This window comes from Sorex araneus, chromosome X (assembly GCF_027595985.1).
Source record: "Sorex araneus isolate mSorAra2 chromosome X, mSorAra2.pri, whole genome shotgun sequence".
Lineage (NCBI taxonomy): Eukaryota > Metazoa > Chordata > Mammalia > Eulipotyphla > Soricidae > Sorex > Sorex araneus.
In genome coordinates this window covers 165,140,431-165,154,019 of record NC_073313.1, presented here as the reverse complement: position 1 = coordinate 165,154,019, position 13,589 = coordinate 165,140,431, and the positions used below count along the sequence as shown (strand labels likewise).

At 45.5% G+C, this 13,589-nt stretch overlaps 1 protein-coding gene across 2 annotated transcripts in view; it reads right to left on the bottom strand.

Annotated features, from left to right (window-relative positions):
- The window catches only part of RALGPS2 (Ral GEF with PH domain and SH3 binding motif 2), a 120,144-nt gene that overhangs the window by 66,702 nt on the left and 39,853 nt on the right, over positions 1 to 13,589 (bottom strand). For both annotated transcript variants that reach the window (XM_055119908.1, XM_055119909.1), the window contains exons 5-7: positions 12,419 to 12,502; positions 11,768 to 11,857; positions 4,447 to 4,539 (exon numbers count right to left, since the gene is read on the bottom strand). In XM_055119908.1, coding sequence (XP_054975883.1) covers positions 4,447 to 4,539; positions 11,768 to 11,857; positions 12,419 to 12,502 — 267 coding nt within the window. The remainder of the gene's footprint in view (positions 1 to 4,446; positions 4,540 to 11,767; positions 11,858 to 12,418; positions 12,503 to 13,589) is intronic.

The window sequence follows — 13,589 nt, the reverse complement described above, 5'->3', positions numbered from 1 at the left end:
CTCTGCCTTCATCATCACTCAAAAACGGTGGTATGGGATCAGGCGAAAAATCACTTCTGATTTGTATCTAACTTGTCTCATAGGCAACACAAAAATGGTAATTCTAGGGTCTAACATATTAAAACAACAGAAAATTTCATAATGTATCAGTAACCCAATGGACAGCATTTAATTTGGAGTGGCAGGGCACAGACGCCTGTCCAGGAGATACGGACAAAGGAACTAATCCGGCAGCTCGGAAACTCTTCCTCGGAAGTCTGGCCTTGCTTCCTCTCTCGACTTTTGGTGGCAGACCCGTCACTCCTTCACACAGTGCCAAAAACAGGGTACCAAGTACTTCTGGGTCTGCCAGAATGATCTCTGTGCCTATGTGAAGTTGGTTTTTTTTTTTTGACCAAGAGCATGAACTACCTGTGTTGACAGGCGTGGGGGAGGGGGGACGGACATACAACTCTTTACACTTTCCAAGGTGTGTGAAGATGGAGGGGCCCCCAAATCCTCGGGTCAGAATCCGGCAGCACCTACCACAGACACCTGCCCTGGGGAATTGTGCAGCAACCCCTGACCGTTCCAGGCGGAAAAACAAGATTCTCTCCCTGGCCCTCACTACTTGGTTTGTATCCATACACTATGCACGAATGTCTGTGTTTGCACAAATAATGGATCCTGAACCGCAGTTTATTTACATTCCTCGGTTCATGATACTCAATGATCCTATTTCTGCTGTGACTTTATTAAATTTGACTTTTTTATAACAAGAATGCAGGAACTGGCCTTCTGGCCTCAGCCCCACTCACCCATACCTGACAAGGCCCTAAGTGCTCCTTTCCTATCCAACTCCCCTGAACAACTCTTGAGGCCATCACGTGGGTCCTTCTCTTCCAGCCCACCTGTTTACAGCTTTTAGGTTCCTTAAGGGCTCTATCTTCTCATCAAGTTGCCAACTTTTTCTTTGTGTCTTGGAAGGTTTCTGGGTACACATTCTTGATCAACGACAACCAGTGTGCCTATCTTTGCCTACTCTGAGGTCCCTTTTAAAAGTTCCTCTAAGGGGCTAGAGCAATAGCACAGCGGGTAGGGCGTTTGCCTTACATGTGGCTGACCCAGCTTCCCATATGGCCCCCTGAGCACCGCCAGAGTAATTCCTGAGTGCATGAACCAGGAATAACACCTGTGCATTGCCGAGTGTGGCCCAAAATGGTTAAAAAAAAAAAAAGTTTCTCTAAGACACATTTTGCACATTTTGGTAAAAATTCTCACTTCAGGGGCAGTGACCCCTGAGCACAGAGCCGGGAGTTAGCCCTGAGCATCAGTGCATGTGGTCTCAAACCCAGAGCAAAACTGAAATATTTTTTAAAAATTCTCATTTCACAGTGGGAAAACATACATCACTTCTTGCATTGCGGGAGCTTTTTGATTATCTAAAAAGCCCTTAGCTACCTCAAATCAAACTCTATTTATGGCACGGCAGAGAGCTGTTCATCAACCAGTCTCATCTAAAAGGCTCTAGAAGGTTCACATTCATCTGTCTGTGATTCATCTGACAATAATTTATTGTACGTTCCCAGCTCTCCTGAATAAACAATCCCCAATTTCGCCCCTGAGTCACAGTCCCAGCCATGTACTCTTGCTGCACTGCGCTCCTGACCCTACCCCAACTGCTGGGACTGAGTAACGGGTCAGCATCTGAGTTGCTACCTGGCTGGTATCTTGTTACCCATGACGGTCAGTACCAGGCCTTCAGTTCCCAAGTCCTCTTTAGGGATATCTTGGCAACTCAGGACCCTTCACATTTCCACGTAAAAGTTTGAAGCAATCCTGTCAAGGTCCCCAGGCTGGGGTTTTGATTGAAAATGCTGATGATCTCCACATACACTTGGAAAGAACCTGCTTCTTAAACTTTTCTTATCTGTGGACAAGCGATATTATTCCATCTATTCATTCTTCTCTAATATTCTATAAAGTTTTCATTTTCTGCAATTGAGTCTAATACATTTGGTTCCCTTTGATACTGTGTTTCCAGTACTGGTAATAAAAATGGCATGCTTTTATTATTTTTATTTAATTTTTATTATTATCAGATGGTCTCGTGTGTGTTGCTACTTTGATCTTTTTTTTCTTTTTTTGCTTTTTGGGTTGTACCTGGCGATGCACAGGGGTTACTCCTGGCTGCGCACTCAGGAATTACCCCTGGCGGTGCTGAGGGGACCATATGGGATGCTAGGATTCAAACGGGGTCGGCCCTGTGCAAGGCAAACGCCCTACCCGCTGTGCTATCACTCCAGCCCCTGCTACTTTGATCTTTTGTGATGCCAGGATCACCACAAACCCAGGATCTCCTGTATGCAAGCAGGCACTCTACACTGTTATAACCCAGGACTTTTTCGGTAGATTTTCAAAGTCAACTGATCTTACATCCTGTTTGCTTAACCAGTCCACCTGAATAAGCCTCACGGTTATATAAACTTGTGGCAAAATAGAGATATGTAATATTTTCCATCTTAATCATTTGAAAATGTGCAGTTCATTTAGCACATCGCCACTATTGGGCAACCATCACCACCCATCACCAGAACTCTTCATCTGCCCAAAGTAAAATTCCATCCTGCTAAGTGGTCACCCTCCCCACCCCCTTGCTCCTGCTTCTCAGTGCCAGACAAACAACCCCAAATCTCAGACTGTTGGAACTGAACTACTCTCCGCATCTCCTGTCAACTGCATCCAAGTATCTGTCCTACTGTAGCTGGTTTACTCTGCTCAGCTTCATTCATGGTGTGGTATGTGTCAAAATTTCATTTCTCTGTAAGGCTAAAAATATTCCATTGTATGTTTAGACCATCTCTCATGGCACCCGTATTATGAAATGTAAGGTCACCTCTCTACTCGGCCCACCCGGCGTGTCTTTCACTGTGAGAAGACAGAATTCTTGAGGAATCAGTGACCACAATGACCACCTTGCTCTCTTAGACTCCATTGTGCCCCCTGGACAGGCTGTCACCTCTGCGTTGGGTCCTCATGAACAGTTCTCTCATTCTTCTGGGTCTCAAGCTACTGTTAATGATCAGGGACTCTCGTCACGGATTCTACCAGTGACTTCCCTGCCTTGCTTTCTGTCTCACTTACTCGGCCTTATTTTCCTTGGGAGCTTTCATCACTGTGCTAACATTCATTCTTTCACAGTGTGGCTTTTTCCAGTAGAATGTTAGCTGCAGAGGGTGGAATTCTGTTTATTATAATTCACTGTGACACATCAAGCAATCTGACAAGGCCTGGCACCATATGAAATATTAACAATGGAGCCATTACTAAATAAAACAATTTTTCTATGTAAATACATGAGGGAAACAAAAAAAAAACCTTGACGAAAAATAAAAATTAACTTGAGGAAACTATTGCATTTCAATCTACCCTATGATAATGTAATTCTTTTCCCTGAAACTTCAAAGATGGAATTCATAACTTTATTTATAATCATTTCCATTCCCCCATGAAATTCAAAATTTTGCTGAATATGGCCATTATTAACAATAATTTTTAACAGGAAAACCTTTCACCCAGCTGTTTTATAACACAAATAAAATATACAGAGTATTGCAAGCTCTGTTACACTAATGCTTTTATAATATAGAAATCTTCCGATTTCCATGAGAAACATCTGTCTCTCCAATGCTATGAAAAGGAAAAGCGACACCAGTTAAAGGCAAAGTTTTAATTTTTTTTAAAAAAGTTTCTTTTTTCAAAGTCAGCTTTCACATCACAGGACCCTGAGAACACACTAATCCTTTGTATAAATATAATAAAATCATTCCTCCTTATAAAGGACTCTACTAAATATCACCAAATTAAACAAATCTATATTATCTACCAAAAAACCTACCTGAAAAATACCTGGCAGCCTGAGGCTGACCTTAACATCATTGAATATAAAAACACACAAACATGCGGCCGTCAGAATTTACTCCTGGCCTTTGTTAACGGACAGATCCAATGAGCACAATCGCACCAGCGCCTGACCCAGGCCTGCTCTCAGATTTGCCATGGCTCGAGGAAACAGTCGCGAGGGATCTGCTGTAACGTGTATTTCTATCTCCCTTCAACCTTCCAAGCCCATAATCTTCACACGATCAAGTGTTTCAATTTGACACTATTTGACACTTAACAACTGTCTCATCAAAGACTCAGAAACGTTCAGCTGTCAAAGGAGCTTTAAGGAGGTTCTCCAAAATTCTTTCCCGAAGAACACAGATTAGACAGCCCCCTATAATTTATCCCCTAAGTTCTCTGCAAACCCCTCAAGGGGAGGAAAATACGGGTACTGCCGAAAGGTTCCAAATCAAAGTCCTTATCTATGATTATAGCACCGCCCTCACTGGAAGCTGGAGGAGAAATGGTCCAACTCCAGTCGGGGGGAGCCGAGTCGTTCATCGGCGCGAAGAGTATACTCACCGCCCATGTTTTAGTCAACCTGAAAATCGGGGCGCTCTGCAAGCCAGAAACCACTGCCATGAGTGCGTGCAGGTTGTTCAGCTCGTAGAGTTTCTGCAGAGTGGAGAGAGAGGGGAGGGGAGCAGTGAAGACACAGCACGATGCAAAGCGAACCTCTTCCATGCACAACGGGCAATGTCGAGGCAACTGACAGTGCTCCTGTGTCGCTGTCAAGCCTCGTCTTCCGAGTCACTACAGGTCAGAGCGAGTGGACGCTGGCCCACAACAGTGCCTCCACGCTTTCACTGGGCATATCCAGCTCCAAGTCTGGGCACACATCTACTTGCAGTCGGGTAATATAGTAAGGAAAATAAAAGTGTGGCTCTTATTTAAAAAAAAAAAAAAAAAAAAGGACGCTGCAAAGTTTGGATTCAAGCCTCCAGGTCAGCAGATACTATGAAACACGGCCATCCCTAGACTGAACGACACCGGAAGTTTCAGGAAGCATCTGTGACCAGGATCCCGCTGTCAGGATTCCAAGACTAACAGTCCCCCCACACCACGTGCCTCCCCCTGCCTCAACCCCAGGTCCTGTGTTCTACACCCGGAGAGGACACCCCTGCTTCCTGGGCTTTCGAGTCGACCTGTGAAAAACTACCCAAGAGCACTTTGCCAAGAGACCTACTGGACACTTCCTGCTCATTTCCCTGATTTCTTCACCGTGCCAGAGACATAAACCCGAGGCCCTACACTAGTCAGCAGAATTGAGGGGTCCCGCTGCACTGCCGAGGGAATATAAACGAGTGGATGGTGAACAACAGAACTAAGGAAAAGGAGAGACCTGCCAGCTTCCAGCACAAGAAAAATACTATTTGATAGCGAAAACAGCAGCTTCCGGCTGAGACGTGGCAGCACAAAGGACCTGCTCTTGACGTAAGGGAAATACACAGCAAAAAACCCATATGGGAAATGTATGGAAAACATTTTATTGGAGATAGCAGAGCGTTTTGAACATAAACAAATGGAGCTTCCAGGACCAAAGAGACAGCACTGCAAGGAAGGTGCTTGCCTTGCATGCAGCCAACCCGAGTCTGAGCCCAGCAACTCCCCCCTCACACACACCCCACCAGAAGGGGTCCCTGAGCACATGAGGTGTGGCCCTCCCCCCAAAACAAAACAAAAGCTGCAACTCCAGAGAAAGATGAACAAGTGCAGCAGGTCCCCTCACTGCACCTCTCCATAAGGGCAGACAAATGGGCGGCTTCGCAGAGGGAAGGGGAAACGAAACCATCACGCTTTTGTCGTCTGGGGGCCACCCCTGGCTGTGCACAGGGCTGACTCCTGGTGGGGCTCAGGGATGGAACCCGGGTCCGCAGTAAGCAAGGAAACCGCCCTGCCCACTGGACTATACTGCTTTGGCCCAGGTTTTACAACTCTGTGGTCCAGTGGAAAGACTGGAACATGCGGGAGTCTCTGATGGAGTCCAGGGACCACTGTTCCCACTAAGCCTTGGGGGGAGATCTGTGAAGTGGGTGCAGACCGGGAAGCAGACAGAGGCCTTTGGGACTGGAACAAGGGGCCGGTGCACACAGCCAGAAACTGCATCCATCGGCTCCGCATCCCCACTGCAGGGGACTGGCCTGACAGGGAAGGCAGCGTTTTTTTTTTCTTTTTTGCTTTTTGGGTCACACCTGGTGATGCACAGGGGTTACTCCTGGCTCTGCACTCAGGAATCGCTCCTGGTGGTGCTCAGGGGATTGAATCCTGATGGGATGCTGGGAATTGAATCCGGGCTAGCCGCAGGCAAAGCAAATGCCCTCCCTGCTGTGCTATGGCTCCGGGGAAGGCAGTGTTTAGTCCAGACTCTACGATGCTGCAAGATAAGAAGGAACGAAGGAGTGGAATGCAGCTTCATTTTCACTGGGCATGTTTGTCTGTGTAGTACCAAAGGTTGGGAAAATGAGGGGGAAAACCATGAAGAGGGGCCGGAGCACTAGCACAGGGGGGAAGATGCCTTACACCCGACTGACCCCGGCTCAACCCTGGCACTCCAGAGTTCCCCAAGCCCCACTGGGAGTGAACCAAAGCAACAAAACAAACCAACACAAAAGAACCATGTATAATAACATAAAACACCGGTTATCTTGGGCTACCTAGTAATAAAGGCAGCCAGGGGGCCCGCAAGGGCTTGCAAAGACATGAAGGAAACTTTAAAAATCTGCCTTTTTGACAGATAAACCATATCTGTGAATCAGTATCTCATTATTGTTAAGGTAGCAACTCCCTGAGAGGTTATCTACAAAGTCAACAAAATTTCAAAATCCAAGGGGGCCATTTGACAGAGATCAACATGCTAATTCCAAAGTTTCTACGGACAAAAATGAGGGCATAGCAAGACAATTTTGATGCAGGGGGGAAAAAAAAAACACCTTTACACCAAATTCAAGATTTTCTGTTATGCTATGAAACTTGGAGAGTGATATCCTGGAACAAGAAGAGATAGATCAATGAATAGAAATAAACTCCATCAAGATGCCAGAGCAGTTAAATGGAGAAAGAAATGGGATTCGATCAACCAGATAAAATTCAGTGACTCCAACACTTCCAACCACTTGCAGGAATCAACTCTGGATGGTGACTCTACACTACAAAGTATCCTGGGAAAGGGTGCGTTTCAAAGAAAACGCCTTCCTTGCCCAGAACAGATTTGTTAAACAGAACACATAAAGTACCAACTACAAAGGTATCAGACCATCAAAGCTAAACTGCTTCCTCAGCAAAAGAGCGTGAGGGAGGCAAACAGCACAAGCCACAGATGGGTGAAAACCACCAGCATTTATTTATTCATGAAAAGGGTTGGTATCCAGAGTACGTGAAAATCCCTACAAGTTTGAAAACAAAAGACAAACAACCCAGTAGGGCAGAGTATTTGAAAAGATATTTGGAAAATCTTTCATGATCAAATATGCATATGAAGGTCTGCGAAGACACATTAGGGAAATGGGAATCAAAAACCACAATAAAATACTTCTCCATATCCCCAAAGAATGGATGAAATTAATAAGGAATGAAAGACAATACTGGTAAAAAGTGTGGAATTTCTGGAAATGCTCAGGCTGCAGGTTAAAAGTAAAAATAAGGGGCTGGAGCGATAGCACGGCGGGAAGGGCGTTTGCCTTGCACGCGGCAGACCCAGGTTCGATTCCCAGCATCCCATATGGTGTCCCGAGCTCCGCCATGAGTTCCTGAGTGCAGAGCCAGGAGTCAGCCCTGACTGAGCATCACCGGGTATGACCCAAAAAGCCAAAAAAAAAAAAGAAAGAAAGGAAAGAAAAGAAAAAAGTAAAAATACTACTACCATGATGGAAAATGATCCAGAGGTCTTCTTTGTTTTGTTTTGTTTTTGTCTTTTAGTTTTGGGGTCACACCCAGCAATGCTCAGGGTCCCAATAATTTGGCAATTTCTAATACATTAAGAAATATAAACTGGGGCTGGAGCGATAGCACAGCGGGGAGGGCGTTTGCCTTGCCCGAGGCCAACCTGGGTTCGATTCCCAGCATCCCATAGGGTCCCCTGAGCACCACCAGGAGTTAATTCCTGAGTGCATGAGCCAGGAGTAACCCCTGTGCATTGCCAGTGTGACCCAAAAAAAAAGAGAAGAAAAAAAAATAAATATAAACCTGGACCTAAGCTACGTACAGCAAGCAGGGTGCTTATCTTGCACTTGAATGACCCAGGTTCAGTCCCTGGCACCCCACAGGGCTCCCTGAGTCTTCCAGGAGCACTCCTGTGGTGCTCAGGGGTTACTCCTAGCTCTGCACTCAGGAATTACTCCTGGTGGTGCTAGGAGGACCATATGGGGGGCCAGGGATCGAATCTGGGTCAGCTTCTTGCAAGGAAGGAGCCCTACCCATTGTATTACCTTTCTGGCTCTGAAAAAATTTTTTCTCTTGAGATCCAATAAAAAGTTATTTGTTTACATGTCATTTTTTTAAGCAGTCTGTCCTCTCTCTAAAAACTTCTAGGGCATTAATACTAGTATCAGCAGGAAGAGATTCCCACCAGGATGCCTGAGAGCAGCAATGTGGATTAACAGCAAAAATCTGCAAACTCTCCAAGCCAGATAGAGTTCTAAATTATTGGCAGTTAAAGAAAACAAGAGAAATGCGCCCAAAACCATTCAGTAGCACTGCTAAGTGAAAAAAAAGGCAAGTTATGAAAGCATAAAAAAGCAATTATGAAATAATTCAATTCCAGCAAAATTTTGAAACCTCATGCAGGGACAAATGCATTTAAATAATCAGAGAAAAGCAAACACACAATTCCAGTAGTGGCTCTAAGGCAGAGTCATACAGTCATTCTCTGGGACAAACACATTCTGCAAGAACCTTGAGGGTCTATACAAATGATTACTGTCACACTGGCGAGACGACAGCATTTGATTACTTGGTCCACCACTAACTGCAGTGTGGCTGTGATAATATTCTGGAGACATGGCTCAAGTGTACAACTGCTTTTAATTAGAAGAGATTTCGGGGGCTGGAGAGATAACAGAGCAGGAAAGGCATTTGCCTGACACTTGCCGATCTGGGTTTGATCCCAGGCAACCCATATGATCCCTAAGCACAGAGCCAGGTCTAAGTACTGCCAGGTGCAGCTCAAAAACAAAAAAGACAGAGGGAGAGATGACACCAGATAATACGGCAGGCTGCGTCTAATTAGCCGAAAAGCTTGTGGAGTAAAAACAGCTTTCTGGAAAAGAAATTTTGCCTCCTGACTGGAATCTCAATTCCCGCCAGCCCACCCTACAGATTTCAGTCTTGCCAGCTCCCTGGCACCAGTCATATAAGCTTAACAAATCTCTTCAGACAGTACATAAACGAATGTATACTTTTTTCTTTCTAGAAAATGTAGGCTGGTAACACTCTACAAAAAGAAGAGGAAGATTTGTCACTGTTCCAATGGAATAGAGAATGCACGGAGACTAGGTGGATTTGAAAGCAAGTAGATTATGACGGGTTTGGAGAGATAACACAGGGGGTAGGACACTAGTCTTGCACATGGCTGATCTGGATCCAAGCCCAGTATTTCCCTATGGTCCCAGAACCCATCAGAAGGGATCCCTGAGTGCAGCGCCAAGAGGAAGCCTGAGGCAGGTATGGCCCCAAACCCAAAAATAAATTTTGAAAAGTAAATTATGAATTCAAGAAATGTAATATAAAAGGAAGCATTATCAAAACTAATGCAAAGCCTGAGTTTGAATTGGAGTTAAATGAAAACAATTGCCAGTTTAGTGGACAAAATTTGGTAATTTTCAAGAGAACCACAAGAGCATTTTTTTAAAAAGTCCTACACCAGAAAACATGGATGAAAATTCATTCATTCATTTCTATGAAGAAAAGTAACAATTACAATTTCCTGTAGCTAAAAACGATCAAGGTGTAGGGCTGGATAGAATAATAGTTTTGCACATACCCCACCTGGCTTTGACTCCTGGCATCCCATATATCCCCAGAGCCCTGGTAGGAGCGACCCCTGAGCACAGAACCAGGAGCAAACTCTGAGCACTGCTGGCTGGGAGCCCCAAATAAAAGCAATTACCAAGTTTTAGAGGGCTATCTCTGCCACCTAGTGTCACAAAAAGTTAGAACACTGCACAAAGAATACAATGAACAGGAGCGGGAAGTAGCCCAGAGCATCTCAGGGACTGTCCAAAAATAAAACAAAACTCAAACTTACATTTTAATACTGAAGTTAGAATCTACAGAAATCATACTTTTTAATTATTTTACAATAATCACTGTCAACACATCACCTTCTTTTATTCCATTTTTCATTCACAGATGTATGAGCTGTGTATTTTTCTGGAATAATGGAAAATGTGGGGCTGGAGAGATGGTATAGCAGGGAGGGCACTTGCCCTACACGCGGCTGACCCGAGCCTGCTCCCCGGCACCCCACCTTGGCATCAAAGACACACCAGAGCTATGAGTCAGCCCTGAGCACTGTGGGGTGTGACTCCATCCCCCAAAAAAGAAATTTGTGTTTATAATTACAACAATTTTCAGTGAGTTTTGTGGTTTTTTTGGGGGGTGGACACACCTGGTGGGGTTTGGGGGGGCATCTCCTAGCAGGTGCATTGCTGGGGGGGTCACCCCCAGAAGTGCTCAAGGGACCATGTGGTACTGGAGAATAAACAAACCTCTCAAATACAATGCATATGGATGAGCCCTTGGGGCCCTCTTTTCAGGCCCTTAAAATAAAACTGGAATCCGTAAGTCTGGTTTAAAGAAATCTTGGTATCACCTTGCGGAATGCCCTACTCCACTCTCTCTTAGTATCCTTCAAATCCATGTTCCATTCCTCTGGCTGAAACTACTATTTTTGTCTTCCAATCCTCACTTCAATATTCCTTGAAAATAAAGTTGTATTATTCACCACATGGCTACTAAGTGATCATTACAAAAGTAAGTAACATTAATGTTATTTTTCTTCTAAACCTCCAAAGCATTTTCTGTCATCTACAGAGCCCAATTTTTTTTTTTTTTTTTTTGCTTTTTGGGTCACACCCGGCGATGCTCAGGGGTTACTCCTGGCTTTCCACTCAGGAATTACTCCTGTCAGTGTTCGGGGACCATATGGGATGCTGAGAATTGAACCCGGTTGGCCGAGTGCAAGGCAAACGCCCTCCCTGCTGTACTATTGCTCCAGCCACCCAGAGTTCAATATATATTTTTTTGGTTTTGTTTTTTGGGTCACACCCGGTGATGCTCAGGGGTTACTCCTGGCTCTGCACAAAGGAATTACTCTTGGCGGTGCTCGGGGGACCCTATGGGATGCTGGGAATCGAACTGGGGTCGGCCGCATGCAAGGCAAATGCCCTACCTGCTGTGCTATCACTCCAGCCCCGAGTTCAATATTTTTAAGTACTGTATTTCACCTTGTCCTCTGTTAGCTTGTCCAGTTAAACCAGTCAGCAAGTTAAACCAGTCAGCAAGTCAGAGGGAGTGGCGAAAAAGAAAAAACAGAAGAGATGACAGCGGAAAAAAAAAGGCAATGACAAAAGAATCCACTTAATAAATGGCAAGTCTTATATTCCAGTATCAATCAAAATGCATCGGTGGGAGGAGTAGTCATACACAAATGAATTTTTTCTTTTTGGGTCACACCCTGCGATGTTCAGGGGTTACTCCTGGCTCTGCACTCAGGAATTACTCCTCATGGTGCTCAGGGGACCCTATGGGATACCAGGGATGGAATCCAGTTGGCCGCCATGTGCAAGGCGAACACCCACTTGCTGTACCATTGTTCCAGCCCCCCAAAAAAACAAACTTTTCTTACCTTAGCTGTTTTAATATAGTGGCTCAGAACTTCTGCTCTAATTTTTAATGTTTGAGCATGAAGAATCTCTCTAACAACCCAAAAGCTTACCTGCAAGTAAAAACGAGACAGAGTTGAATGGCAAGTCTTTATTCACTAGGCTAAAGACAGCAACAAAAACTACGTGAGGAAAAACATACAATTATTCAAACTGCTGTACTTCTCATCCGACTGACTTCCTCCAAGACACAGGCCATCTTCAAACACTGTGGGGCCACCTCCTCCCCCTGCCACCAACAGAGACAGGAATGGAAATGGGGTCGGCAAGACGCAAGGCAAGTGCCTTAACCCCTGAACTGCCCGGAACCTGGGCATGAGCAAGGAACCATCCTGCCCTGGGGCCCCCTGAGCACTGTTTGGGAGCCCCAAATTATACACTGAGGAACTGAATTTCAAACATTAACCAGAAAATCTTTTTTTTTCTTTTTGGGTCACACCCAGCGATGCACAGGGGTTACTCCTGGCTCATGCACTCAGGAATTACTCCTGGTGGTGCTCGGGGGACCCTATGGGATGGTGGGAATCAAACCGGGGTCGGCCTCGTGCAAGGCAAACGCTGTCCCGCTGTGCTACTGCTCTAGCCCTAACCAGAAAATCTTATACGCAGCTCACATGATTAAATCTTCTGGTGAAGGCAACTGCGTTTGGTGCCGAACTGTATTTTTCTTTTTTATTCCATCCACAACTTGAAAGTTCCTGAAAAATGAAGTCAGAAATTAAATAGGAATTCAACAGAGAGCAGTAAGAAAAAGTTTTCTCATTGCAGAAAATGATTTCAAGCACTCCAGGCAGCTGTGTCACTTCCCAGAAGCGCTGTACTTAACAGGAACATCTCTAATATTGATCTGGCAATTATGTCACAAAAGCATCTTTTCTCAGTAAACTAACTCTAAGGGCGCAAAATGACTCGTCCACACAAAATGAGACTATTCCACAGGAGAGTGGGGATTAGCAGCAAACCCGAGAGACCCACAGATAACGGACACTGAGCACTCTACCCTACACTGTGACATCTACACTCTGTGTCTGTTTTCCACATCTTTGTTTGCTTTTGTGTTTTGGGTCACACCCAGTGATGCACAGGGGTTACTCCTGGCTCATGCACTCAGGAATTACTCCTGGCGGTGCTCAGGGGGCCCTATGGGATGCTGGGAATCGAACCCGGGTCGGCCGCATGCAAGGCAAACGTCCTACCCACTGTGCTATCGCTCCAGCCCCTATTTTCCTCATCTTCGAGCTAACAATCGTCACCTCCGGGCACCTGGGGAAACCACCCTAATCTAATCTTCATCCCTCTCAGGGTCTGAAGGTATAATGCAAAGGGCCCAAGAATCTGGTGGTGAAATTAAAAAAAAAAAAAAAAATCTTATGGGGCTGGAGCGATAGCAAAGCGGGTAGGGCGTTTGCCTTGCACGCGGCCGACCCGGGTTCGAATCCCAGCATCCCATATGGTCCCCTGAGCACGGCCAGGGGTGATTCCTGAGTGCAGAGCCAGGAGTAACCCCTGTGCATCGCCAGGTGTGACCCAAAAAGAAAAAAAAAAAAATCTTATTTCACTTATTTCACACTAGCCTCCAAGCTCCCAGTGAGACGGCGCCCCTGGGCTCAGAGGGGCGGCCATCCGGAACTCCCCCACTACTGCACACGCTCACGCCACACTCCATGAGGTACACGCAGCTCAAAAAGGGCAACTTAGACACGATGCAGACAGGATGAAGCCAAGTTTTTCTGCCATTCTTCTCTGCCCTTTCTCTTTTCCTCCCTCCCACCCCCTCCCAGTGGA